This window comes from Vidua macroura, chromosome 4 (genome assembly GCF_024509145.1).
Source record: "Vidua macroura isolate BioBank_ID:100142 chromosome 4, ASM2450914v1, whole genome shotgun sequence".
Taxonomy (NCBI): Eukaryota; Metazoa; Chordata; class Aves; order Passeriformes; family Viduidae; genus Vidua; species Vidua macroura.
In genome coordinates this window covers 47,804,918-47,832,186 of record NC_071574.1, presented here as the reverse complement: position 1 = coordinate 47,832,186, position 27,269 = coordinate 47,804,918, and the positions used below count along the sequence as shown (strand labels likewise).

General features: G+C 40.3%; 2 protein-coding genes across 5 annotated transcripts in view; one reads left to right on the top strand and one right to left on the bottom strand.

Annotated features, from left to right (window-relative positions):
• Positions 1–11,032, bottom strand: part of FRYL (FRY like transcription coactivator) — a 168,517-nt gene extending 157,485 nt beyond the window's left edge. Inside the window, exon 1 of one of the 4 annotated variants that reach the window (XM_053974833.1) lies at positions 10,952–11,032. The gene's annotated coding sequence lies outside the window, so the exon portion shown is untranslated. Of the gene's footprint in view, positions 1–6,196; positions 6,317–10,951 lie in introns of those variants that run through there. The other 3 variants (XM_053974837.1, XM_053974834.1, XM_053974835.1) reach the window with 3 other exon arrangements.
• An 82-nt stretch (positions 11,033–11,114) lies between these two features.
• Positions 11,115–26,894, top strand: OCIAD1 (OCIA domain containing 1). The gene is made up of 8 exons (XM_053975979.1): positions 11,115–11,197; positions 12,553–12,637; positions 16,109–16,162; positions 16,657–16,704; positions 19,625–19,754; positions 21,890–22,095; positions 23,457–23,606; positions 26,460–26,894. Exons 1-8 carry the CDS (start codon positions 11,153–11,155, stop codon positions 26,495–26,497), a joined length of 756 nt encoding a protein of 251 aa, XP_053831954.1. The 5' UTR covers positions 11,115–11,152; the 3' UTR covers positions 26,498–26,894.
• The last annotated feature ends 375 nt before the right edge of the window (positions 26,895–27,269 follow it).

Sequence of the window (27,269 nt, the reverse complement as noted above, 5' to 3'; positions counted from 1 at the left end):
CTTAATACAGCAAAGGCCCAGAACTATACAAAAGTGTTAAAGAAATGTGTAGGTAAAAGCTTTCAGTTTCCTGCACCAAAAGCTTGTTTTATTTCTTTTGTACTTCTGCTTACTCGGTTTTCTGTTCCCACACGCGCTATCCACCACTCTTACCCTCCCCCAGCTATTCACCTATCAATTCTGCAGGTAGGTGCATGTAAATACATATAAATATGCACACAAACACATGTATCAACTCCATCTGAAAAGACAGCTCTGATCCCCAATTTTATACGCAACATCTACCACCGAAGTAATTTCAAATATGGTGGCAGTGGTAGAAGAAACAGAAGGAAATGGGGCAAGATCTCCATGATTTCTGTGTCAAGAAAGAGTACCGGGTTTGCCATATCCAAGTGAAGGTGTCAGGGAGACCGACACATACTGCTACTCCTGCAAAGAATAAGAGCACTAATTTGCAACTCCTTTCTCTTTATGGGTTGATGTGTGGTATCCAGGAGCCCCAAGTCATGCCAACAGCCATCACTGGACCAGGGACTACTCATCACCCTACCCCAGGGAATAAACAGGCCAGTCAGCAGTCACAGTGCACAGGGCAGTAATTCTTCAGCTTTTTGGATGACATTGGTTTTGGATGATATCTACAGAGGCAGAAATCTCAGTATTTTTGCTTACAGCAGTTTTTTTTTTAATATAAGCAGCATTACTGGCAGAATAGATTAGTTCAATTAAAAATCATGAAAAATCTGTCAATGTCAATATGTCCAGCTGCCACGGGCACAACCCCAGCAGTTCTTTTTGATTTAGCACAAGAGCAGAAGTGGTGTTGATAAGGACTATTCTCATGAAAGACAGATAAAAATTGCTAGGAACACTTCAGCTATCTCCCATGCTAATGCCTTTAAAGAGAATCAGCCTTTGTCCAGGTCTGCCCTTAGTTCCAAGTCCTCTTTAGGACATAGCATTTACAAAAGAAGATGCATCTGTATTTTGCAAAACTGGACAACACCAATGGAGAAAGAAAGTCACTCTTTGCAATATCAACTTCAAATGCAACTTCTTGAGGTCTCAGTTCATCAGATCATTCCCAAGCCTTATGGTATAGATATTCCTTCACTTTTAAAGAAATTTAATCTCTTTTAACAGTATCCCACATTGAATTACTAGAGCCTTATCTTCTGGATCAAGTACAACAATACTATCTCTATTTGTAGTTTTTATGCTCTCTCCAGCTCTTATTTTATAAACATATCCAACATTATATTCAGTTACTCTAAACAAACAAACTTAACTGCATAGGGCTGGTAAAACCTACACAATTCTTCTCCTTGAGACTACTACAAAAAAACAGCAGTGAAAGTTCAACAGTAGGAAGTCTGTGAAAGGCTAAGCAAATGGGATTGCATATGGCAAGGCAGGTCTTACCCATAACCTCACAAGGATCATTTTAGCACACACCATTTTATTTTGTGCTCTTCTCCCTTGCTTACTTGCATGATGCTGGGGTATCTTTGAGCCCCTTGAATACTCTCTGCACAAGTATGACTAACACCATGCCCACTGGGACCCAAACTATAGTAGGCCCAAGGACTGCTGGCAAAAGTGATACTTACTAAAGTTGCATTTAAGCTACACATTCTCTTCCCCCCTTAAGGTAACATACTTGATCAGTAATATTTTTTGTTATAAGCTGCAGTTTATGAAGACAGAGAGAAACCTTGACAGGACTATGGAAAGAAAACAGGATCCCTAAGGTTTATCAGCATGATACACCCACCAGAGTATTAAAAAGCCTTTATAAAGTCCCACTGGAACCTTCCCTGGAATACTTTATAGAAATCTGGCCAATGCATGTTAAAGACTAATTAATATATGAAGGAGGCAATTACAGCATTTTAGTATGATAAGGTGGACAAGAAGTCTCACCTGAACAAGAGAGAGTCTGGTTTAGCAAAATTATACTGTTGCTCTCTAGAAACACACTCAAGATAAGGGGAAACAAACATTTAAAACAAAAAATTACTACCCAAGATGAAAAATAACGTTGGCAACTGCCACTGACAAACTGCTTTAATATCCAATTGCAAATATTCCCCAAGTATCAGTTACTTAGCTTTGAAGCAGCCTTCCAATAGTTAGCTGACAAAACACACAAAGCTTGTTTTATTATCATGACTATCTCATGTACCTTCACTTAAAAAAAAAAATCTAAGAATAGAGGGGAGAAAAAGGTCCAAGCCAAGAATCTTCTTCCATTTTCTGGAATACAGGGAATAAGAAGAAAAGAGGTCACCACACTAATTCTGAAGTGACCACCTGCACCACTCAAGTGGCATGTCAATAGTCCCAAGCCTACTGCTAGACACTCTCATCTGTAGCTATTTCAGGCTAGGCCAGCCCCAGCTCTTGAAAAGTAAAGTTCTCTTACACCTGTATGGAATGATGGAAGAAAGGTCCTTCTGTACCAAGGTCTGTGTAGATTCCATGCAGCTCAGCTTTGACTACTGTCATTAACCACAAAAAACAATTCATTTTGCTTCTGTGACAAGGGCAAGAATTCCCATGTAAAGAACAAACCAAAGCTTACAGCAATGGCATCAGGGCACCAGGTCCTTGCACCAGATCAATTATTTAGACATTCCAGAGAACCTCAAACTCAACTTTAGAAGTTTGATTTTGGTTTTAATACTTGTTCCTCTTATATTTTTGCATGCAAACATAAATCACAAGGAAAAACTAGGGATAGATACAAAAATCCCTCAAAACTGAAGCCATGTCCAGAGCAAACACTCTTGTTCCAACTAGCTCAAGGGGATTTTTTTTCCTTTTTGATACCTTCCAGTGATGGTATTGGACACTTGCTGTTTGAGACTGTATTCAGTCATTCTTCCTGGGAGGTGTTCATGTCAGAAGGAATTAGGATTATAATAGATTTGGGGGAGGGGAAGGAAGGAAAGGGAGGACAACAGAAGTCTTAGAAGAGACAGAGCTATATGGCAGTACACAGATACTCAGACAATTGACTGTCGAGCACTGAGGATAAGCAAGCTAAATAGCAGAAAGAACTGCTCTTTCAGTTGAATATAAAAAGGCAGAAGCAACCCTAGCTGAGTCAGTCTGGCTAGCATCTATTACTGGAGTTCATCAGGATTTAGAGCAAGACCAGACAAGAATAATGCCGAAGTCTAAAACCTTCTAACATTGCAACACTCCTCCAGCCCACTGTGATTCCTGGGAGGATTATTACAGATACAAGAGTCGTAAGGGCTGAAAGTTGTTTGGGTGCGAGCATGCAGCAGCTGCACAAAGCAGCAAACCACAGCCAGGCTGTGTGCTAGGCCAGCTGCCCCCCCACTGAGGATAAGCTACATTGCATTTTCTAATGGTAAGGCAGGCCAGTGACCACAGGTACAGGGTCACAAACCCTGAAATATTATCCTCATTTTTCTCACAGTAACTCGTATGGCCCACGTGTGCATATAGCTCCTTCCTCTGACAATATCTGCACAATACCTATAGTTTCTTACAAATTAAGGCTTAAATGTAGGCAAAAACTGCTAAAAACCCATGGCACTCTAAGCTAGAAGGAGCACATTATATACCCATGTTCTGTATTATGCAAGTCCACTGAAGCGAAAAGTTTGCCTTCACATGTCTTAAGGAACTCAGACAAAAAAATTAAACTTGTCCTTTGGTCCTTTATGCAATAATGAAGTAGTTTTCAGCTGGCAAGATGGTGAAGACAAAACCCCCTTAAATACAAAGCTAGATATAAAATAGGCAACTCCTGCCTGATGCAGAACACACTGTTTTCCAAGTTGGTTTCCTTGATGCATAGCCACTGAAGGGAATTATAATCTTCTTAAGTTCTTAGAAAAAGTAAATACAGACAGCATGATCTCAACTGTATTAGCAAGAACTTTCATCATACCAATTAATTTTATCACCCCAAATTAGGAAGACAAGCATTCACAGTGAAATGAACACATGAGGACCACTCTTGAGCTGTTGAATCCTAGCAGGATGACTGCAAAGCGTTAATACAGTAACATGAAAAATGAGCAGTTCTACTTTTTGCCTTAGCCTCTACAACCTAAAACTTCCCTTCTTAAAAGTATTATGGTATTACACGAAAACCAGCTATCACCATGCTTTGGTTCACTTAGGCCAGTCAAACAGAAATAGAATTGAATTTTCCAACTTTACCTTAACTAACCTCACAGAAGAATTAAACAACTTTTCTTTTGAAATTAAGCTCATCAACAATGTTCTACAACATCCCAAAGCAACATACCACCACTCTGCTCCAAGGAAACCACTTCCAGAGAAGTCAGCACAGACTTTAACCAAATCAGTTTTGGAATATAAATAAGGAGTCATTCACAGCAGCAATTTGCCCAGGGAAGTCGGTTGTCTACTGGAAACAACCATAAAGTACCACTAAGGACCTCTACAAACCACAGATAAAGGAAGCTTTTGACACTGAAAATGTTGTTCTCATCTTTAAATACTGAACCTACAACACAATTTTTATGGAGGGGTTTGTTTCCTTCCTGAGACAGTGTCATAAGATAAGAATCAGTGTGGTTTTACAGCACTTGGTGTGCGATCTTCCACAAAGATTCTGAAGTACTTGGCACATATCCTCAGCATGACAGTAACAACACAGAAGCAAAGCGACTGAAACAGCCTACTGAGGAAATGACACGGTGAGGAAATACTTCTTAAGAAACTACAGTAAATTTCACTCTTTGCTCAATCCCCAATCAGCGAATCACCTCAATAAAAGTACTCTGTATACTCCATGAAGTCTGCAGCACGGAGATATGCAGTGCACAAAGGAGGAAAGAATTTGTTTTCTGGTTTAGTATATTTCTTTCCTAATGTCCATTTGATATTTGTAATTCTGAAGGAAGTCCAGGTTATACTCCTGCTGCCTCGTCTCCAGATTACTATTCCTCAAGACCGTATTAGCAAATTGCTTTTGCAATTCCCTCAGTATGAGTGACCACCAAAATATTTTAGATTTGTTGGGTTTTCAGGGTTTTTTTATGTTTTCCTTCAGATCCTTAGGATGTTTTAGCTAGAGCTGCCCTGATCATCAGTGATTTCTGGTCAAGACACAAACTGAACTGCCTACTGAGTAACAAAATTATCACATTATCAAAATACTGGAAAGATACACACGAAAGTGGAGAGGGGAAAACTAATTAAGCCCCTACAATACTTACAGCCATACAAGCACGCCTGTCTGAGGCTGCAAAAACTGCGGAAGCCAAATTTGGTCCTAAAAGCACCTCAGAGCGACTCCATCAGCGAGGCGCTGCACGCTAAGCGCACACACGGCTCCTGGTTCGCCGCTCAAGTCTCCCAAGTTTCACCCGAAGGCGGGGGAGCGGGCCAGCTGCGCGGAGGGCGGCACGGGCGGCCGGGGGCGTCGCTGCTCGCCCGCACCGCCCTCCGCACCAGGCGCCGGGACGCGCTCTCTCCGCCGGAGCCCCCGGGCACCCCCAGGCGGGGCGGGGCCGGGAACAAAGCCCGGCTCCGTGCCACCCTCCCCGTTCCGTCCCGCCATTCCCGGCCGGCCTGGCCCGCTCCCAGCCCCGCCATCCCCTGCGGCGGTGGCTGCCCGGCGGCTGCGCGGCCCCGCTGTCCCGGGGGTCGGCCGCAGCCGGCCGGACGGGTGCGGGCGTGGGGCGGGAGCAGCCCGGCGGCGGCCGCCGCTTTACGCTCGGCCCGCGGGGCTGTGCGAGCGCCGCTCCTACCCCGGAGGCTCCGGGGGCCGCCGGCTGAGAAGCCTGGGCACACACGGGTGGGGCCGCGGCCGGGGAGGAAGGGGCGGAAGGAGACGGAGCGCGGGCCGCGGAGGGGATCGGAGGAGGCTCCGTCTCCTCGGGGCAAAAGGTCCGGAGCTCAGGTGGGGGCGGCCGGGGCACGCAGCGCCGCCGACCCCTGCTCCGTCTCCGCCCTACTCATGCCCCCGCGGCGACGGCGGGCAGGGCCGCCCGGCCACACGCTGCCCTCCCTCCCGTCCCTCCCCTCCCCGCCCCACCGTAAACAAAGCGGCGAAGACCGGGGCCGGGCCAGCGCCAGGGGCCGCAGAGCACGACCCGCAGGCTCCGTTCCCGTCGGGGCAAGGCGCCTCCTCCTCCCTCCGATCAGCCACGACCGGATCCCGGCTGCGCCGCCGCCTCACCTCTCCCGCCGGTAGAAGCTGCCGCAGCCTCGGGCGCCGCCGCCTACCTCAGCGCGACTGCGGCGTCCCCCACACTTCAGAGCGACCCTGGTGGGACCCAGCGAGCGACGCGAGCCACCGGCATCCCCCGCCGGCTTTATCCCGACGCCGCCTCTCCCCTCCGGCACCTCGACGTCCCGGCGCGGCGCTCCCGCCCCCCCCGCCGCCCCATTGGCACGCGCGGCCCCGCCCGGCCCCGGCGCTCACTGGGGCAGGCGCGCAGCACTCACCAGGCCCCGCCCCCGCGCTCCCTCCCCGTTGGCTCCCGAGCGTCCGGCCCGCCCCCGAGGCACCACCCCTCCACGCTTCGGCCAATCGCGAGGCAGCGAGGGGCGAGCCGAGCCCCGGTTGGCCGTGCCCCCCTCTCCCCCTCCGCTTCCCGTAGCTGTGATAGGCCGGGGCGGCAGCTGGTCCCGCCCCCGGAGCGCGCCGGGCGCCGCTCCCCTCGAGCCGCCCGGGCCGTGCCCCGGCCCCCGGCGGCTCCGCGCAGCCCCGCACCGGGCCGGACCGGCGGGGAGGGCGGCCCCAGGATGCCTCCGCGCGCCGGAGAGAGCAGGAGCGATCGCTGCCGTTAAGAAGGCCGGTATCATCAAGGTAGTTGGGAATCAAACGGCTTTCTGGGCACGCAGCAGCGTCTCTGGGAAACACCAAGGATGTCCTGGCTACTGAGGCGATGAGGCCCCGCAGAGGTCCCGCCGCGCCGTGCCCGTGCCGTCCTTTCGCCCGTAGGAAGCGGTCGGAAAATCCGCCCTTCCCTCCAGTGAATAAGGGCAAATATTTGTGTCTCGGCCAGCTGCACAAATGCTGAGATACCGCCTTTTTTTTTTCTTTTTTTTTTTTTTTTTTGCCAGGAATTACTCGCGTTGTTCTACCAACGCGAACCGCCGGGCTTCCCCCGCAGAAGCAGCCTGGCTCCCAGGAAGCCTGCGGGGCAGGGCAGGGCAAGCTGCCGCCACCCCTCCATGGCACATAAAGCACTTGGACTGCTGTGGCCATTGGATATTCGCTTTGATTTCATGTAGTTCCTGCAGGCGCCAAGCTGCAAGGTTTATCGCCATGCACTGGCAGCGAGTCGGAGAAATAAGATAATTCACAACATCATCCTCAGAAAACTGAGCCGCTACTGGGACTGGCCAGGATTTCACTAATACAACAGGTCTGGTGGTTTGAAGTAACAATGTATTTCTAAACAATGCAAAGATCTGGGAGCCGATGTTAACAGAAACAGTACCAACATTAACATTTTAATTGGTTAAAAAGTAACTATATTTTCTGTTAAAGTGCCCCAAAGCATCCAGGCTTTAAAAAAAAAAAAAAAAGAAAAAAAAAAAAAACAAACGGGGTGGGGGAAAAGAAAGAAAAATGAATACAAGTAAAGTGTGATAAAATAACACAAGATTTGCAAAACGGTATTAGAAAGAATCCTGAAGTTAACATTTTTCCCACATAAGCCTGTCATGCAAGTACTGTATTATAATAAGCATTGCCAAGAAAACCGGAACTGAGGGAAAAGTACAAAGAACAAATCCACCAGCACAACAGCTGTAAAAATTTCTATCAGAAGAAGTTCCAAGTTCTGTACCACACTTGGTACAATTATAGTTTATTTGCAGTAAAAGCCCCTCTATGATCAACTACTTATGTCCATGTGCTGCATACCCTTAAGACACATGATGTACATCAACTTGCAGAAACCAGTAGGAAAAGAAAGCAGGAGAGGAAGATAATAAAGGTATCCTGGTAGCTGAGGTTAAATCTTCCCTGCAGATTTAAGACTTTTGTGGAGTACTTTTAACAATTGTACTCCAGTCCAAACGTGGGTGATAGAGCACCTAACAGGACAAACAGGATTCATTGCTACTGGTGTTGTGCATCATTTCAGACAATTGATTGAAGTAAAGTATGTTACACGTTGTTTCTGATTTTGAAGTTATTCTGAGTTAGGGTTAGAGTTAGTTATTCTGAGTCAGTGATCTTCCCAATAAATGCAGGTAACAGAGACAAGAGCAGCAGAACCTCACCCCCAATAAAAATCAGATCACTGGTATTTAACCCTGAGCACCTGAACTTCACAGGATGTACAATCACTTTTAGGACCCAAATGCTCCTTTACCTGCCAGCTTTACAAAATAGCTCTAAGGATTAGTTAACACATAAAGTAATTTTCAAAATACATTACAGTAGCAGTTAATATTAATGGCAATCATTATCTATGTGTGTAAAGCCCTTACTAATTGAGGCTTTGACTATCAGCTCCTCAAAGACACCCACTCTTGGTTCTTGCTGGTGTGCCATAATGCTTCAGGCAAATAACTGATTCTTTGTTTGCCACCAGTTGCAGTAGTTACAACAATGCTCTTTTTTTTTTTTTTTGGTATGAGGCACTGTTATTTCGTCATTAGGGAGACATTTTTCCAAATACAGTCCTGTTAACTCTTGGCAGCCATCAGAACCTCTCAGCTATTGCATTTTACTATATTGTCCAGAACACCAAGCAAAAAACAACAAAAAAATCACCATTCACATTGTTCTTTGTAATTGAGCACATACACTTCCAGGACTTGTTTTAGAGAGTTTCCTTACCAGATCAGCGTTTACTCCAACTCTTTCAGATATCTAATAGTTTTAGTTATGTCTTATACAGTATTGTAAAACTTATTTGTTCAGCCACCTCTTTGTTTTGCAGTGGTTATATAAAACCAGTCACTGACAGTTAACAAGGGGATGAAAAAAATTCAGCAGAAACATAACCTTTTAAACCACCTGACAGAGTGCACAGAGCACACCCTAATAATTTTTTAAGCTCCACCTTCAAGAGTTCTGAATATTCACCACTTTGCTTTGCAAAGTACTGCTATTAGAAACCATGTGACTTTCACACCTTCCAACTTGTTAACCTAAGTAATCAGTTCGTTTTAAGAGAATCTCATCATTTGAAAGTTTTCATTTTTCGTTCAAGGCATCTCCTTCACAAAAAATAAGTTCCAGTTTCTAAAGGTTAATATCAAGTTTTTTTATTACAGTATTTTGAATCTCAAATATATTCTTCATTCTTACATAACACTGAGTCATAAAAGACGAAAAGTTTAGAGACATAGATATGTGAGTTGTAATACTCCTAAAGTGGCCCAAAAATATATAACTTTATGCTATTATAAATAATCTATTATTTTTGTGTTTAAAACAACACAGAATAGCAATTATAAAACAGCTGTTGAAGTGTCAAACCACCATTGTGCCTGTTGTTAAAACAAACAGTTCAAGATCCCTGAGAGTTCTTCTCTTAATAACTACTCTAGTGCATAGATTTACAAACAAAAATTGGCATATTGCATAATGGCATCTGTTAAAGCAGAAACTAGAGAAAATAGTATTCAAGAAAGGGATTAAATATCTAGCCTTAAGCCTTGCAAGAGAACAACATTTTATGTTTATCAGAAGGACTTGGTGATGCAATCATCAATTGTAAACTGAAGTTCTCATAGTTACATGAAAGATAGCATGATTATAAAGGAAGCTGTAAAAAAAGACCAGAGGGTCAGAAAGGGTGTCCTTGTTAACATTTATTTCAATGAATGCGCTCCAAAAACAGGTCTTGAGTACAAGGAACAAAGTGCCAAGGATGCAGACATGCTCTACCATCTATTTTGCATATGGCCCTACAACTGAAGTTCTAAGCCAGCAAATGGATGTATGTAGCCAGGTGAAACCTTAAAGTATCTCACAAGCAGGCTGTACTAGGTAAAATTTTTGAATGGATGGTAAACTCACCAGTCTGATGCATGATCTTAATTTTTTTTCCCATTAGAAGTCTAAGAGACTTCTAAGAGACAGCGAAGTGAGAAAACTGAATGGATAGCTATTAATTTTACAATAGAGGAGCAGTACAGCAGCTCAGAGTCATTATTTTCTACAATGGAGGAGCCTGATTGCCATTTCCTCCCCACTGAAGCTCCATGTTTCAGAGGAGGTGCAATTCATAAGCATGTCCTACCCCACAAAAGTAAATCAGAAATGTATTTATTGTATTATGAGAGGTATGAACAAAAGAACTCCACTATACATAGTTTCTGGTTCTAGCCACCTATCTTGTTTCAAGAATCCAATCTCCTCTACAGCTTTCATTAGTCTATTTGCCCTAGGCCCTTCACATGTTCACAGTGTTCCTTTTATAGTTCTCTACCAATTTCAGACCTTCAATCTCAAAGACCTTCCTTCTCCTGTCTTCAAGCATGGACTCTTTCTTGTACAGCAATCAGAAAGCAGCAATTTAAGCCAAATTCTGGGGTAACGAGACAATGGCTTGCTCTAGGAAAGGCTTAAAGGGAGTGGTACATTCCACAGGCAAGTATGGGCATATCAGCATATGGTGAGCTCAAGCCACAGTACTGCTTGTTTACAAGAAAATGCCAAGGTATACATTGCACTATCAAAACTTTTTTTTCTCCCCCTCATCTTCTCCTTATTTCTCAAAAACTGCAAGCATCTGCTAAAGCTGCCACGGCATTAACTAGAATCAAGCACACAACTTCCTAGTCTTCCACTCTACGACAATCCAAATTTATACTGCTTTCGAGCTCAAGAGTTGTCCAGCAGACCCTTGCTTAGTCCTCATCCAGAAAACCTCCTTTTTTTAGGCAGCAGAGATGCTTTCCTTGTAAGAAATTCTGGCCAAGCCTCTTTAGCAAGCGGCTAACAATCCTGTGGGTAACGTACCTACCGCTGGAGCTAGGCAGGGACAGTCAGAAGCTTTTCGCTACCCTTCATGAGGAGCACAGCACGGCCCGTCCCCAGCGCAGGCGGCGCCGCTCGGCCAAACCGCCGCCGCCGCGGCCCGCCCGCCCCGCGGGACTGGCGGCTGCGCGCACGCGCACCGCGCCCGCCGTGCGCCGCGCGCACTTCCGGGTCACGGCGGCCATGGAGGCCGGGCAGGGACCCGGCCCCGGCGGCGACGCGGCCGAGGTAACTGCGCTGGCTCGGCCTCGCTGCCGCGGGGAAACCTGGCGGGGTTGGGGCCGGCGAGGCGGAGGGCTCGGGCCGGGGAAAGGGGGTTCATGTCAGCCGCTCGGCCGCCCTGCCCTGAGCTCCACGCGGGGCCGGTGCCCTTGAGGCCTCTTTGGGGCCGGGTGGGGGATCCTGGCAGGAGGTAGGAGGTGTTCACGTCTGACCGTGAGCCACCGAGGTACCACTGGCATCTTGGTCTGTATCAGGAATAGTGTGGCCTGCAGAACCAGGGAAGTCACCATCCCCCCTCTACTCGGCACTGGTGAGGCCACATCTCAAGTATTGCGTTCAGATTTGGGCCACTCAGTTCAGGAAGGGCACTGAAGTGCTGGAGCATGTCCAGAGAAGAGAAACCTCGTGAGAGGTCTGGAGTACAAGTCTTATAAGGAGTGGCTGTGGGAGCTGGGGTTGTTTATCCTGCAGAAAAGGAGACTGAGGGAGACCTTATCACTGTGTACAACTGGCTGAAGGAAGGTCGTAACCAGGTGGGGATCGATCTCTTCTGCCAGGCAACCAGCGATAGGACAAAAAAGCATAGTATTAAGCTGTGCCAGGGGAGATTTAGATTAGACATTAGACGAAATTTCTTCACAGGAAGTGTCATTAAATACTGGAATGGACTGCTCAGGGAGGTTCTGGAGTCACCGTCCCTAATAGTGTTTAGGTAAAGACTGGACATGGCACTTAATGCCACTGTCTGGTTGACAAAGTGGTGTTCGGTCCTAGATGACCTCAGAAGTCTTTTCCAACCCAACTGATTCTGTGATGCTCTGTTCCCCTGGTGCCGATGGCCTTCTCACTGTGCTTCTCCTGTGCCTCTCCTGTGCCTCTCCTGGCCGGCAGTGTGCCCGGCAGGACAGGGTCAGCACCTCGGCACAAACATCTCACACCTGCTGAAACAGCTGGTCAGCTCTCGCTGAATTGCATCCGTGTGAACCAACAACACACCCTGTTGTCTTTGAAACCCTGAGGAATACTTCAAAAAGGCACTTAAATGATCTGTCAGATGTCAGCTATTTGGAAGGCTGGTTGGAGGGACCAAAGCAGGCTTCTCTGAAGTAAAAGGACTGAGCTAAGTTGGGATCTGACTACGCACAAAGTATTTCCTGCTCTCTCATGTAAATTTTAGAAGCACTGGATTTTTTTTAAAATTACATATTTCATGTGACATTTGTGTACAAAAGGCACTGGTTTCTTAAGTATAACTGGGTGAAAATATAGAAACTACAAGGTGTGAAAGTTAGACATTAAGTTTATTGATTGAAAAATAACTGTTTTGTCCATTCTTTTCTAATTTCTTTTCCTAATGAAAGAGGGAAGTACCAAAGCCTTATGTTCCAACGGAGGAGGAAAGAAGACTCCTCAAGGAATGTGCTGAAGAGAGTTTCCGGTATAGAGGTAAGTTCACTATGCTGCTAAACTTGGTTGCTTTCCTTCACCCTTAGCTTTTGCTGTTGCCTGAGGCATTACAGAGGGCCTGGGACAATATAGCACAACAGAGCATTAATGAGCTTCACATGTACTAGAATTGTGTCCCAGCAAATGCTGATGCATGTAGTATTTACTAAGAGTTTGCAGCAGTTTCGTAAAAGGTGCAACATATTCTAAGTTTCATGCCTAATAAAAAGATCTCTTCATATTTTAAGTTAATGTGGTTATTAAAAGTCTGAAAATAGATCTAATTAATGAGTCTCATTTGTATTACTGGATTTTCTTTTTTGTGTTATTTTTGCATTTTTATTTTCAGTTTTTATTGTTATCTTTAACATGCAAGAATAAAACAGTTTAACTTATAACCATTGCTTTCCATCTTTATAGAGACTTGTGAAGAGAACAATATATAAGTAGTCACTCTGTTCAATTTTTGGAGAAAATTGCTGTGTCTGTGCATGGTTTCTGTAACCCCAAGGTTCGAGGCATGCTTGATTTTTGTACACCTGGTCATGAGGATTGAAAAGGCCTTCTGATGTGATTGTTACCTGCTGTTTTATCACACACTAGTAGGTTACTGATGCTGATAGGTGTCTTGGCAAAAACCAGGACAGATGAAGACTTTAGCCACTGATTTGCTAATTTTAGCACACTGGGGCTCTGATTTCTTGTGGAAGCCAATACTTTCGGGGACAGCTCCTAAGGCATTGTGATTTTGAATTAATCATTCAAAGTGCTGTTTTGTCTATTTCCATTGGTTTGGCATTCTCCTCATCCACTCTTACACAAATACTTGGAAATATTCAGCATATTTGCTACAACGTAGCCATTTTTTTCTGTATAATTTTATAAGTGAAAGAGGCAGGTCCATTAGTGGTACAATGATAGTTATGGTTTATTGATAATTTCTCTTTTGGAAGACAAAGAGGAGAGAGAATTGTTTGTTCCTGAGCTGTTCTGCTGCTTGGCAGTGTAGCTTATTGCCCTGTGCATCTTTATATAGTCACTGAAGAAACAACATGTAGGTATTACTTGAAAGCCCTAAGTTAGTTTCTTGAGTCATTTCCCTTTAGGGAGCTACAACAGTAACGTTTTTTTTTTTCAGGGGTTGTGTTCTGTGCTGTTATCTTGCTGCAAGAGCCTAAAGTCCATCACTGTGTTCTAGGTCTCCTGTCTTTGTTTCCCTGTTCTGCATACACATACCAGACTGTTGTATTCACTGTATTAAATACATATTGCTTGAATTCCCCTTTGCAAGAGGGTGCTTGTGTGACTGCCCTGAAATCCTCACTTTGTATTGTGTCAGCTTTTGTTATTCACTGAGGTTACTATAAATTTGTGTATTTTCAGTTTGTTTAGTCAAATTTCAAGCTGTAGCAAATTTTACTAATTCTTGCAAACCATCTGTTTTGTCACAGTTTCTTTTGTCAGCTTCTGCCACTAGTCATTTCACAATTCAGTTTAATATGTGCTTTACTGGAGTTACTAGTTTGTAATCACATTATTGTATAAATTCTTACACTCTTAAAAATGCACTCTACAACCTTCAGCTTTATCCTGCGCACTTCTAATCATGCTAACAAAATCAAATCATGCTGGTACAACTTTTTCCCCATAAAACAGTTTTGACTTGGGTACATTATATTACCATCCTTATGTGCTGTTGATCTATCAGGCTTCCATTATTTTTTCCTAGATTTATTTTCTTCCTGAAGCAAAAGAAGTACTCTTTGCCCATAGCATTGATGGTTTCTGATTTATTAAGTTTGTTTTGTTGTTGTTTCTTTTTTTTTCTTACAGTTGAATAATTCATATTGATTTTTAGGTATGAATCCAATTTTCATTTAGCTATTTTTAAAAATATTTTTTGTTACCATTTCAGGTCACTTACATGCTCACATATGAGTATAGCCTTGTTTTGATATCTGGAATGTTTCTGTTAGGTCTATAAATAATTTAAAACTTCTAAGGGTTAGACTGAAATATTCTGCAATAATTTTTGAATGTATTTTTCTTTACACACCTTCCTTCCCCTTGTTTTGTTGGTGGGTTTTTGTTTGTTGTTGTTGGCTTTGGTTTTGCTTTTCTTTTACAATATAGTTTCAAATCTGTGCTGTCATATCTCAGAAAATCTAGAACAGTAAATTTTTGAAAATCTAGGTCTGGAATCTCTAAAAGCTTGAGATTTTTAATATCTAATAGGTTGGAAGGTTTTATTCTCTATTCTGAAGTTTTCCTGTAATCTTGCTTTGAACCAAGGAGCCAATATTTCTTCTTAGAAGTGACATCCAGTCACATTTACCCTGAGTCAGATGCTGGTTGGATTCCTTACCTAGTTTAGGCATGTCAGAATTTGTGAGGGAGTTAGCTATTAATTTGCTCTCCAGAAATATAACTTGTCTTCAAATATGAACTTAATTAGCAAATTTTGTGCATCAAAACACTTCAACCATCTAGTGCTGTTGCAAAAATTTCTCTCCTAGAAGTCATTGAGCCTTTTTGTAACATCTACTTTTTCAGACTTGCATGAAATTAAATTTCTTTATGGCATGTCTAAATCTTTAATGTAAATAACTTTAGCCTTCTGTCATGTTAGTGACTTCATTGTCCCTGTATCTTGTGCAGTGGTGGTGCATTAGACATTAGAACAGGAATCAATTTATGAATAATTGCACAGTAATCTTCCTCATAAAATAATTACCATTGCTTGAAAGAAGCATTCATTCTGGTTTTTGCAATCTCCAAATGCTTCTTGCCACATAAAGTCTTTCAATATAAGAAAAATTGACATGAACTGTTAGGCTGGTTGTGGTAGGCAGTGATGGTCTTCCAGAATGTTTTCTCTGCATCCTGACCCTAACTCCACGTTGTATAATTTGATCTGTAAGCTACAGGAAAAGCTGCCCTATTTTTTAATTTGCTGTGAATAAAACATTGCCTGATTTTAATCAATCGGATTTATAGTTCTATAAAAGTTAAACTTTCTCCAAAATTCTTATGTTAAAACATCAAGAATTTAGATTATCAACAATTTTTAGAAGCACTGGCCTCTATATGACTTCCTCCTGGTGTGAAGAACTGTGTATGCCTCTCTAGCTTAAAGTTCTGCACTTCGATGCTGTAGCAGTTGTAGCTAGACCTGGAGTCTTGTCTGGAGAGCTTTATTCCATCTGAAGCTGGCTTTTGTATTTTAGGAAGCATGAAGTATAATACAGGCAGGATGACTCATTGACTCATACAACATAATTTGTAGTAGGTCTTAAAAACTGGAATTGACAATGTTTGATATTTATATACAGTTTGTTAATTTTGTATATATCCTTATATTACACAAATGAGCTTAGGAAGGCATAGCAACTCTCATTTTATTGCATATTTGTTAAATGTGATTGAAAATATTGAAAATTGTATTTTAAGCAGCTTTTTTCTTCTTCACAGCTTTTCCTTTGGCTGCAGTGAGCATGCTTGGTACTAGTTTCTTAATTAGAAAAGGTAAAGTATAAAAATACTTCAGTTTCATTTCAGTTTGCTCAGTTGAAATACCTTTCTGCTGGAAAGTTAATATGATAATATAATGTCCAATCTGCTTGTAAATAAAAGAAGTTCAGACTCTGCAGCGACATGATGTGCAGTTCCTCAACATAAAGCAGGAGCTGAACTTAAAATCAAGTTCATGTGTGTTTTATGTTGTGACAAGTGCAATATCTCAATGATTATGAAACAGTATGTTCTCAGTGTGTTAATAACCCTGTGATTAAGTATGATTAAAGAGAGAATTCTTAGATTTTGTTTTTTAGTTTTATGGGGAATTCAGATGTTAGGGGTTTTTTTAAATTTTCTTTAATGTGAAGTGTAAAAGAGTAACCTGCTTCTACAAACATAACTACAGTTGAATTTTTGCAAGTTAATTATTGATATCTGATTACATATATCTTACATAATATCACATATCTTATCTTAATATCTGATTTCATCCTCATTTTCAGGTGTTCTAAGAGATACCTCAAGATTTGGCTCTTTTATTAAAGTTGCATGTAAGTAAAAGCTACATATAAATTCAGTTTCTATTCATGGTGTATGTTCTGGACTCTGTTATGCAGATGCAATTCCCCTGGGGCTGGCTGGCTAATTCACTGTGACTCAAGTTGGCAGGGACCCATTAGGACCAGAGTCGGACCTCCCTGCTCCTGACAGAGCAACCTAAAACTACACCATGTGACTGAGAGTGTTTGCTGGATACTCCTCGAACCCTAACAGGCTTGGTGCTGTGTCTGCTTCCCCAGGAAGCCTGTTCCGGTGCCTGACAGCCCTCTCAGTGAAGAACCTTTTCCTAATGCCCAGTGTGACCAATGGTTTTAAACTAAAAGAGGAGAGATTTAGATGAGATGTTAGAAAGAAATCCTTTTCTGAGAGTGGTAAGGCACTGGACAAGTTGCCAGAGTAGTTGTGGAAGTGGAAGTTGTGGCCTCATTCCTGGAAGTGTTCAAGGGCAGGTTGGATGAGGCCCTGAACAACCAGGTTTAGTGAGGGGCCTCCCTACTCATGGCAGCAGGGTTGGAACTAGATGATCTTTAAGGTCCCTTTGCAACCCAAGCCATTTTATGATACAGTGATTTATTTACTGTCTGAATTTGTACTGCATATTTTGGACAACTTTTGTTTATAAGGTTTGTATACAATTGCTTGATAAATGTAACAAAATCGTTTAAGATAAAAACGTTGTAAATAGATACTGTGCAACCTTACTTTAAATTACATTGCCAGAATACACCCACCCCTCCCTTCCGAATTTGAAGGTCTTTATTCATGTATGTCACGTGTCCCATTCAGGCTATTTTAATTACTTTTTTTTTTTTTCCTGGACATTATGTATGTACAATTGTAGGAAAAAAGCAATTTTGTGTGAATGATTTTTGGATGAAGTATAAGCAAAAATAAATTATTAACTTAATAAATTAACCTTTTCAACGTAATACAGGACAGTAAAACAGGAAGTTGCCATCTTGCCAATCTGTGCAGATACAGCCAGTTTACTTCAGTGGGAAGAGGGTAAACCCCATGATATGTGGTCAAGGAAGTGTTGTTTAAGCAGATAAATGAATGTGAGAGACTAGGACTCCAGTTGTTTATGCTAAATTCTGGTTACTTTCTTTGAACACTAAACAATAGTATAACACAAACATTTCTAAAAAATAATAGAACTGATATTTCCCCAATCACTCCTACACATAAGGGCTACATTCTTTGTATTTAATAGAACTAATTTATTGAAATTGGGGAAAAATAAGGGGCAGCTGGGCTGTCCAGGATGTTCTGCCTGTAGGAATTACTATACTTTTCTCAGTAGTTTTCTAAGTACTCTTGACAATTTACTGAAACTTCTAGTTAGTCATGGCTGATTCACTACATTGACAGGATCCCCTTCAACACAGCAGAGAGCTATTGGTCCTCTCTGACAAAGAAGGGGAAGATTCCTTTGCCTGTGTGTACTTCATGTTAGTCTGCAGTGGGACCTGGCCATGTCTAATCAGCTTCTCTAATATCTTGTCACAGTGAATGTAGAAGCAAAGAACAATACCTGATTTACTCTGCTAACTTGAAAAATGTAGATTATCTGGCTCTTAGTTCTGTAATAAAATAAACCAAATACTTTGACCAATAATTACTTAGAATGAAGCATCTTCCAGAGAGATACTTCCCATTTTCTTTACTAGAAGGTCTCAAGAAAAAGAGACTTTCTGTTTGTAACTTATGCAAAAAGAGTAATCAGCTTTTCTGTTAAGCTTTATTTTGCTAAATATTTAGTTTGAATTCTTCTTAGGCCAATCTAAGAGCTTGTAATTTTTCTCCTCACACATATTTATTGTATATGAGGTGTTTGGGTTTTTTTTAACCTACTAAACAGCTAAACCCTTACATTCCTCATTTGTAAACATCACTCATAGTTGTGGCTGTTCTTCTCTATTCCCTTGGAAAAGGACTTCTACCCTTCTTTTGAAAATAAGACATTAGAACAGGAATCAAAATTTCAGTATCAGTACAGCAGGCTAGGGCAAAATCCCCTTTATATTGATTCCCAGGCAATGTAATCTACAGCTGAGAATTGCAGAGGATTAATGTTATTGATAATTAACTCTTTCCTGACTTAAAGATAATCAAGACTCTTAGTCCTGATACTTAGGAAATACTCATTGCACATGAAAGAAGGATCTAGTCATTTTCTCGTACAAAGTCAACAAGAAAACTGTTAATTCCCATGGAATCCTTCATACGCCATTGACCCACTCATAAAACTGGAAGGAGCCAGTTGATGGAAATCATAAGTTTTAAGCCCAGAAAGAGCTATCTTGGTAATTGATTCTTATGTCCTTTGCAGCAGGTGGAAGTAGCTCATGCACTAAATTGAAACTGTTTGCTTAGTGATTACAAGGGTTCAGCTAATTCAGTTGTTTTCCCCCTGGCAGCCAAATCACAGAATCCTTTACAGAAAATACTGAGCCTACTGCTAAGCTGATTTTTGACCTCTTTTCACATTAGTAAAGCCTTTTCAGGATCTGACTGTTCTGATAGATTAAATTAGCAGAATTTACTGCCTGTATTAATTTCTGATTGGTTTATCATCTTTGATAGTTAATTGTGATTTCTGGAGCTTGGGAAAAAAATCTGGTTTTTGTTTGTCACCTTTCATTCACCAAGTACTAGCTGAAATCATCTGATGCTCACACCATGTCTAAATCATTGCTTTATGTCCCTGTTCAGCTGTTGCATTTGGTTTTAGTACCCTTTGTCTGCAGAAGAAGCAGAGATGATCACTGCATGTTTCTGGTTTAGATCTAAACTGGTTTTCTTTCTTTTATTCAAGATACTACATTATTTATTTGAAATTATTATTTTAAAGCAATGTTGGATATTATAGTACAGCATATAAACCCATCTTTTTTTCTTTTTAAAAAGTTGCTGGAATGTGTGGATACCTGGCTGGAAAGATATCCTACTTGCCAATCTGTAGCGAGAAATTTAAGAAACTGAAGGATTCCCCAATAGGAGATGTTCTACGACAAGCTCAGAGACATAGTTCACCTAAGTAAGAATTTAAGTATCTTTTAAATTTAAAGCATATTCTGCATAGGGTATTTTAAACACTAACGGATCAATACTATTTTTGCAGCTTTCCAACACCTTCAGAGCTGCACCTTCCCTCATTCCCTATTAGCTCAAATCTGCCACTTTCAGATATCTGTATTTGTATCAGTTGGCAAGCTATAAAATATGTGTTTTAAGCTCTTTACATACAACTGATCACTTTAAGGAGTAGAAAAATAAATTTAGCAAACTCTATTCCTTGTAAACTTGAGAGTGTTTCCCATGGAATTTACTTAGAGAAGTGTGACAGCAGAAGTTGCCTCCTTAGTTTAGAAGTAAACTAAATTAACCGAAATAAAATAGTGTTACATTCTGGAAGTTTTTCCCATAGTTTAGTTTGATTGAAGGAGGAAAAGGGTGGAAATGATTTCAGTGTTTATCAAAGGAAAGAGCTTAGTAAACAATATCAGTGCAGGAAGAAGCATGGTGGTCAAATTTACTGCTGTTTGTTTAAATCCTTTACATCTGTAACAGCATTATGCTGTACATATGAGAAACTCATCAGGTTGTTAAAACTATTTCCTGTTTTCTTCCGGAATATTTTCTCCTTCAACTGGTTTTTAATTGCAAGCTGCTTTCAGAATATGTCACTTAAACCCTTGATTCAAAACTGGGAGGATAGTGTTTGGATAGTGAGTAGTACTCCTCCCATGTATGTGCTGAGATTTGTTAAATGTTTATAAAGGATTTGCTTAAATTCTTAATTACACTATAAATTCAGATTTATGACAGTTTTTATTTTGTCTGCAAGATTTACCTTTATTCTGAAATGTATATGTTTTATGACATCAAACAATTTCAGGCATTACCACTTCATACACTTACTGTATAGAATCAGCTGAATTGGAGTTGGACTTGTCCCTTCACCCCCCTCCAGTTTCTAATATGAAATTGTCATGCTCATTAATTGTGTTTACATGAGAACTTGTTTAAGTGCTATTATCTGCCACACCAATAAATTCCTTCTACTGTTAATGGCCCATTTTAAAGTTTTATTTCCTAAGTGATAAATTCCTTTTCCTTGGTTGAATAAATAATTTAAATTAATTTCAATTGCATTATTATCCATACACACTGCCCTTTTAACCCAGCAACAGAAATCATTACACTTTCCTGAGCATTGTATGTCTACTAATTAATGTATTTTGGTAATTTGATTTGCAGTTAAAAACTTGTAGGGAGCTAAAAGATTAGGTAGCTTTTTAAAGCTGTGTTTACATGTACTTTAAAAACATAATTAAGGCAATAAAGTGGCTTTGGTCTGGATGTTTATTATGAGAATTAAATAAAGACTAATTGCAAATGTTTTTCATAGGAAACTAAAACTACAGCTTAAACAAAAATTAAAAGTAAAAAATTAATAAATACTCTTAGAGATATTCTGGTGGCATTCTAGTGGTGGCATTCCTGATAGAGGGACATGTTGTGTAGTGGCTTGCAAGGCCATTCTAAGAGTATAATGAACACTTTAAAATATCTGGCACCAACTTCCAGAATACTCTTTATATTATATTACCTTTCTCTCTCAAGAGAAAATTCATTAATATTTTTGCAGAATTCAGCAACTTGATTAATTTTCATAATTTAATTTTCCTAAGATAGCTGTTTGTTCTTCTTCTGTTCTTCAGTCCTGATCAATTACAGCACCTTCCAATGATGAAGGGCTTTAAGTATCAAATTCTTCCTAAAAGGCTTTTAAAATTCACTCTAGTTCATACTGCCCCTAGTTACATGGGCACACCGTGTGCTATTTGTGTCTGATGTGGGGTGTTTTTATCTGAAGATTCCTTGACAAAAAGGATTGTAACTTCAGTTACTGTAAAATGCAATCTGTTTTGTCTCTTCTCTCCTGTTCTGGAGGTATGAGTTAAGATTCTGTGGGGAAAGGGCTACAGAAATTTTTGCAATGTAAACACCCAAAACATCCCAAAAAAATTTTAAGGTGATGATTTAGTTGGAAACTAAACTATTTTAAATGAAAGAATATTTTCTTGAATTGCAAGTATTGTTACTTTTATAGTTCCATTTTAAACGTCAGTATTTTAGTATTTAATATTTAGTTCTATTCTCTTCCAGCCGTTCCAGTCGTAAATCTGAATTTTCAGACATACCTTCTCAGTCATTTACTGAGTCATCTCCAAGAGCTGGATTCCCATCTTCTTCTAGCTATTCAGATGATTACAGCTCAACAGATAGAGCCCTCTCAAGTTATGAACCCATTCCATTCAGTGCTTCTCTGAATGAATCTTCACCTACAGGAATTACTGATTACACTGTTCAAGGTGAGTCTTAGTGTTTAACAGTTTGTACTGCAAGGACTCCTGTCTTTCTCTTAGATACTGCTCTTACTAAACTGTATTCTCACCCTATGCAAACACACATGGCATAATATAGTGGTTTTGAATGAAAGAGCTGTGAAAGAATTGCAAGAATTGTTGGTACACAGAAGATGAATATAAATTTGATTTTGTGTTCTCACTGTAAACTAGGTTCAGGGTTTTCTAGCTGAAATTTGCTTTAATTGCAAGTAAAGATCCTGAATTAACTTAGAAGGTACAATCTGTTGTGGAACTAAACCTGCAAAAAACTCAGCCTGACTGAAAGTTCTCTTTGACTGAAGGAAAGGGGAATATGCCATCCTTTCATGGAATAAAACATAGCCTACCAATTGTCTGCTGGCCCTTCCAAGGTGATTGCAGTTCGTGTGCAATCTGTGGGGCTGTTACTGGATAGTGCTGTAACTCCGTGACATTAAACTTTTTATTAATTTTTTCACAATGTGACAAACATTTATGTCTCCTGGGAAGTGAATGGATATTGTGTTCTATCCACTAACAGTCTGATTTTCTCACAGAGAACTAAAATGGTTTTCAAGTGAGATGCAGCTGTTCCCCTCCTTCCAGTATGAACTGTCCTCAGCTAATGCAGGGAAAACACAGGATTCTGAATTCAAGTGTCTCTGGTACAGAGGAGGAAGATACTGTCAAATGCAGGGTTTTGTACTTTGAGTTAATTTGGATTTTTTCAACTTACTTATGAAAAATGTTTTATTTCACTAAAAAAAAAACCTTTCCTGCAACTTGGTTATAATTATATGAAAGTATCAGATATAAATGTGTCAAGAAAATTGTTTTGCATTTCATCACAAATATCAATAGTTGGTAAAACCTTTATTATATAACCAAGATTCTGCATTATAAATATAGATAAAAGGATCAAATGTTTATCAGGCATCATATGATAGATATTGTCCTAATTCTTTGAAAGCAAAATTTAAAGCAAACCCTTGAGCTTCACTTAGATTTCTCTTCAGAAATCATACATATGTCAAATGTATAATTATTGCAATTTTTAGATAAAGTGTCCACAGCTATTTTATCCATCAACTACCACATGGCTGTTAGAATTTCTTACGGTAAAATGAAGAAAATTATTTAACAGCCAGTTTCAAAGAGTTTTGACAAAATGAAAAGGATAAAAGGAATGGATTACTTGAAGACCATATACATTCACTGTTGTATTTAAAATTGCAGCCGTCATGCACCTTTTCATTTGGGATTGAGCAATAATTAACTGGTATTCTAGAGCCAAATTTTGGTGTGTTATGGCATATTTAGTATTTTTCTGTTTGTTTTGTTTCCAGAACCTGCTCCAATTCCAGAAGAAGGTCGTAAAAAAAAAGGCATCACATACGAGGAATTAAGGAATAAACACAGACAGACATATGAAGTAATGCAACCACCAAAGGCAGAAACTCCAAGCAGGTTTTCACAGGAAAAACCAGCTAAGGAAGGTAATATACTGATTTACAGAAATACTTGCAAAATTCAGATATTTGCCATAATGTTAAAAATGGCTGCAAACACAAAGTTTAATTCTGCATACCTTTTAAGCAATTTATATTTAGTGTATCTGTAGATATCTCATATGTGATACATACAGTTTGTAGTTTCCTGTTTCAGATTAATTTTTTCAAAAATTTTGATCATCCCATAGAAAATTGTAATTCATTTTCTCTAGCCATGTTGCTTGGTGCCAGATTGAAAAGCTCATAAGTTTTGCTTCATTGATTATATTGAGCAACCCCTTTCAACCAAGAATTCTCTGAGCTCAGAGCTATACCAAAGAGCTGTGGGAGGGGGGCGTGTGTTTTAGATAGCATTGTTCTCTCAAAATAGAGCACATGGCTGATGGTTTGAAGGGGAGGGTATTTATTTTTATGAATAGTTTCATGTGGAATTAGTGAATTTCTATAGAGGCATTGTTTGTAGAGGTTCATTTTCTACATTAAAACCCAGAGGAAGGAAACGGTATTTGGCAGCAATATTGAGATTTGTTTTCACAGTGAAAAAGAAAACTCTACAGAGCAAAATAAGAATGCAATATCCTGAAGAGCAAGTTGTCATTCAGACAACTTTTTGACTCAATCAATTTTTTGAAAAGGAGACACAGAAGCAATTCATAATTGCTTGCTCTAGAACTTTTAAAATTTAATGTAGTATCTGTAAAAACAATTGTAGCAAGAGGAAAGTTTTACCATTGAACACACTGAAGAACTAGTCACCATGAATTCTTTGGGTTTGTGTGCACTGCCCAGTCTTGTCAGCCATGTTGCAACAAGATTTCTAGGAACAGCTGTTGTCTCCTATTAGGCATAATGGGTGGTAATACGTGTAGAAGATTGTATTAAAGCAAAAAGTTCTGAAGCAGTAACACTAAGCTCTGGAACAGTATTGCTTAAGAGTGTCAGTCTTGTAGATGCTTGTGAATTACTTTCTGCAGATCCTCTATCTTTGGACAGATCTGCAGTCTTGAAAGAAAAATTATAAACCATTTTTATATAATGATTTTTAACTGTTATTTGAAGGATAAAAGGCTCTTATCATGTGACTGTGCCAAATGAGACATGAAAAAATTATTGAAGCTGTGGTTTCAGATTGCTTTTAAAGTCCGGTGGCTGACACTTCATGGATTTACACAGTGTTTCTTTTTCAAGATACTTTTCCACAAATAGAATGCCTAGAAATGTCACTTGTGAACCATACAAAGAAATGTTAAGCAGCATTATGAGAACCTTGCCATATTCCATGGCAAATGTGGCTGTGAAATGAGAATGTGCATTTCTTACTTTATTTTTAGTTACCTGAGGTATATAAAAGACCTCTATAAAATGTTGATCAAATATTGCATTTTCTTTCTATTATATTTCTGGGTTCCGTGTTTGAAGGCTGTACTTGGGCTTTGAGAATAAAACTGAGCAGAATAAAACTCAGCAGTATGCTGAGATTTGTAAATAGACTTCTTAAAGTGTCTCTTCGCATGTTTAGGGAAAAAGAGGAAGGAGGGCATACAAAAATTCAGGAATGGTTTACACATGCAAGTACATTTAAATCTGCAGTTCAGGGATTACACTGATGTTGTGGGCTGAGATCTGATTTAGCTTCTTGTGTCAAACTGGACATGTTACTTGCTGTGTGCTTCTTCATACTTGCAGAGTCACTACCCCTTGCTTCATCCTCTTATCTCTGAGTCCCTAGCAAATAGAAGACAGTGATTTCTGCCCTCCCTTGCAAGGGCAGAAGGGAAACCAAACCATGTTTGAACCAGCTTTAAGCAATCCCTAACTTCCATCTGCCGGTGCCTTCTCCCTTCCCTGCAGCGGCACAAATACGTGCATCTGCATAGTGATCTAGACTGGCCCATTTTCCAGGGAATGAGTGCAGCCTGTTCAGCCGCTGTGGTTCATAGAAATGGAAATCAAATCCTACTTTGAGAGAGCTTCTCATTGTGTCTCACTGCAATATCAGTCACTCCAAAGAGATTTGTCAGGGCATTATGCTCAGTTTGCTGGTAGCTCACAGAGACAAGGACCAGGCATTTTGCTCCATTCCACTTGTTCTGCTGCGTAGTTAGTAATAAACACTGAGCTTAATAATTAACTTGCAAGTGAATTTATAAAGGGGTGCCTGACTAGTGTCAGCATTCCTACTGGATCAAATGAAGCCATTCATAACCTTTTCAGTGATGGCAGTCAATTACAGAGGACTTTGCAGCTCACTTTCAAGGGAGCCTGTTTTCACTTTCTGGTAGTTGTTCAGTTACAGTGGCACACTTCTGAACAAAGCCCACTACCCTGGCCTTTTTCCTCTCTGACTCAATCCTATGCTAAAGGAAGCTGCCAAATAATAATGGCTGAGTAGTTTCCTAGTTGGGATTACTGATTTCTGTTTGTTTGTCTTTGAATGTGTTTTTAACTATCCCGAATACATCCAGCTGTGCATGTAACCAGATTATGTAGCCTCATTATTTATTGTAACATTCCTTGCCTGTTTCCTCCAATTGTCTTTGTTTCATTCACGTGATACATTTGTTTCAAAGTAATTACAAATTCTGTAGAGCAGGAATTAGCACAGTAGGCCTCCTGATTGAATATTAATTTATTAAGATAAAATTATTAGCAAACTCTTCTCCCCATTTATTCAAAAGTAGTTTTAATTACATGTCTGTTGTGTTGTGACTGACTCCCTCCCCATGCACCACTTCAAATGACAGTGTACTTCATTATACTTTTTGGCACTATATATGATAAACTTCGGCTGTTGAACTGTCACATGACTACTTTTGTTTTTTCTTTTGTTTTCTTTAGTTAAAGTAAATAAATATGGAGATACCTGGGATGAGTAACAGTCAAATGAAGAACTGAAGAAAATTACCTCCTGTCAGCTAACTTGAACTTCATCTAGATTAGTAATGAGTATCAGCACCTTTGATGTGCTCTGCCAGACACAACTATTAATAAATGAGGAGAAAATCCTGACTTTCCAGAAGATTAAAAAAATGTATTTATGCTGAATTTTTTTTTTTAATTTTGCATAAATGAAAAACAAGACTACTGTGAAGTGTCATAACTAAACCATTTGTGCTGTTGTTCAAGAATGAGAAGGGTAACTGGTAATATGAACATATAGCATAAGGTAATAATACATGTAAATAAATGCAATCCCATGTATTGAGAAGGGACGAATATCAAAATCTTCTCAAGTTTTCAAGACTTGCATTAAAAGTTACCTGTACAACTCAACCTCTCACCTTCTTTTGTCTGAAAGTGATATGCTGGGAATTTGAAATTGTCATCATACTTGGTTTATAATGTCAGGAATACTACTGAACTGTTGAGGGGAAAAGGGCTGAAGAGCTGAGCCAGACACTGAAGTAACCATAACTTTTTCAAAACTGTTTCATGGTGCCAGCTGTATTTTTTAGACTGATACTCTGACCTGCCCACAACAGGTTTCTACAGACATTCATTTCTGAGGAAAATAATTGAATGAAACTGCACGTATTCAAAATAGCTACATGTAAGTGCAGAAGTGCACTGACAAACTTTGGTAAAACCTTGAATGATAAATTGACTGTTAATGTTAGGCTCTGTATATTTGACCTTATTTCTCAATTT

What these genes read in the sequence shown, in the direction of transcription:
- OCIAD1 (XM_053975979.1), top strand. Translation starts at nt 11,153, where the DNA reads ATGGAGGCCGGGCAGGGACCCGGCCCCGGCGGCGACGCGGCCGAG. An exon ending in TAGTTTCTTAATTAGAAAAG is followed by an intron (nt 16,163 to 16,656) that starts GTAAAGTATAAA and finishes CCTCATTTTCAG; the next exon opens with GTGTTCTAAGAGATACCTCA. An exon ending in TACTGATTACACTGTTCAAG is followed by an intron (nt 22,096 to 23,456) that starts GTGAGTCTTAGT and finishes TTTTGTTTCCAG; the next exon opens with AACCTGCTCCAATTCCAGAA.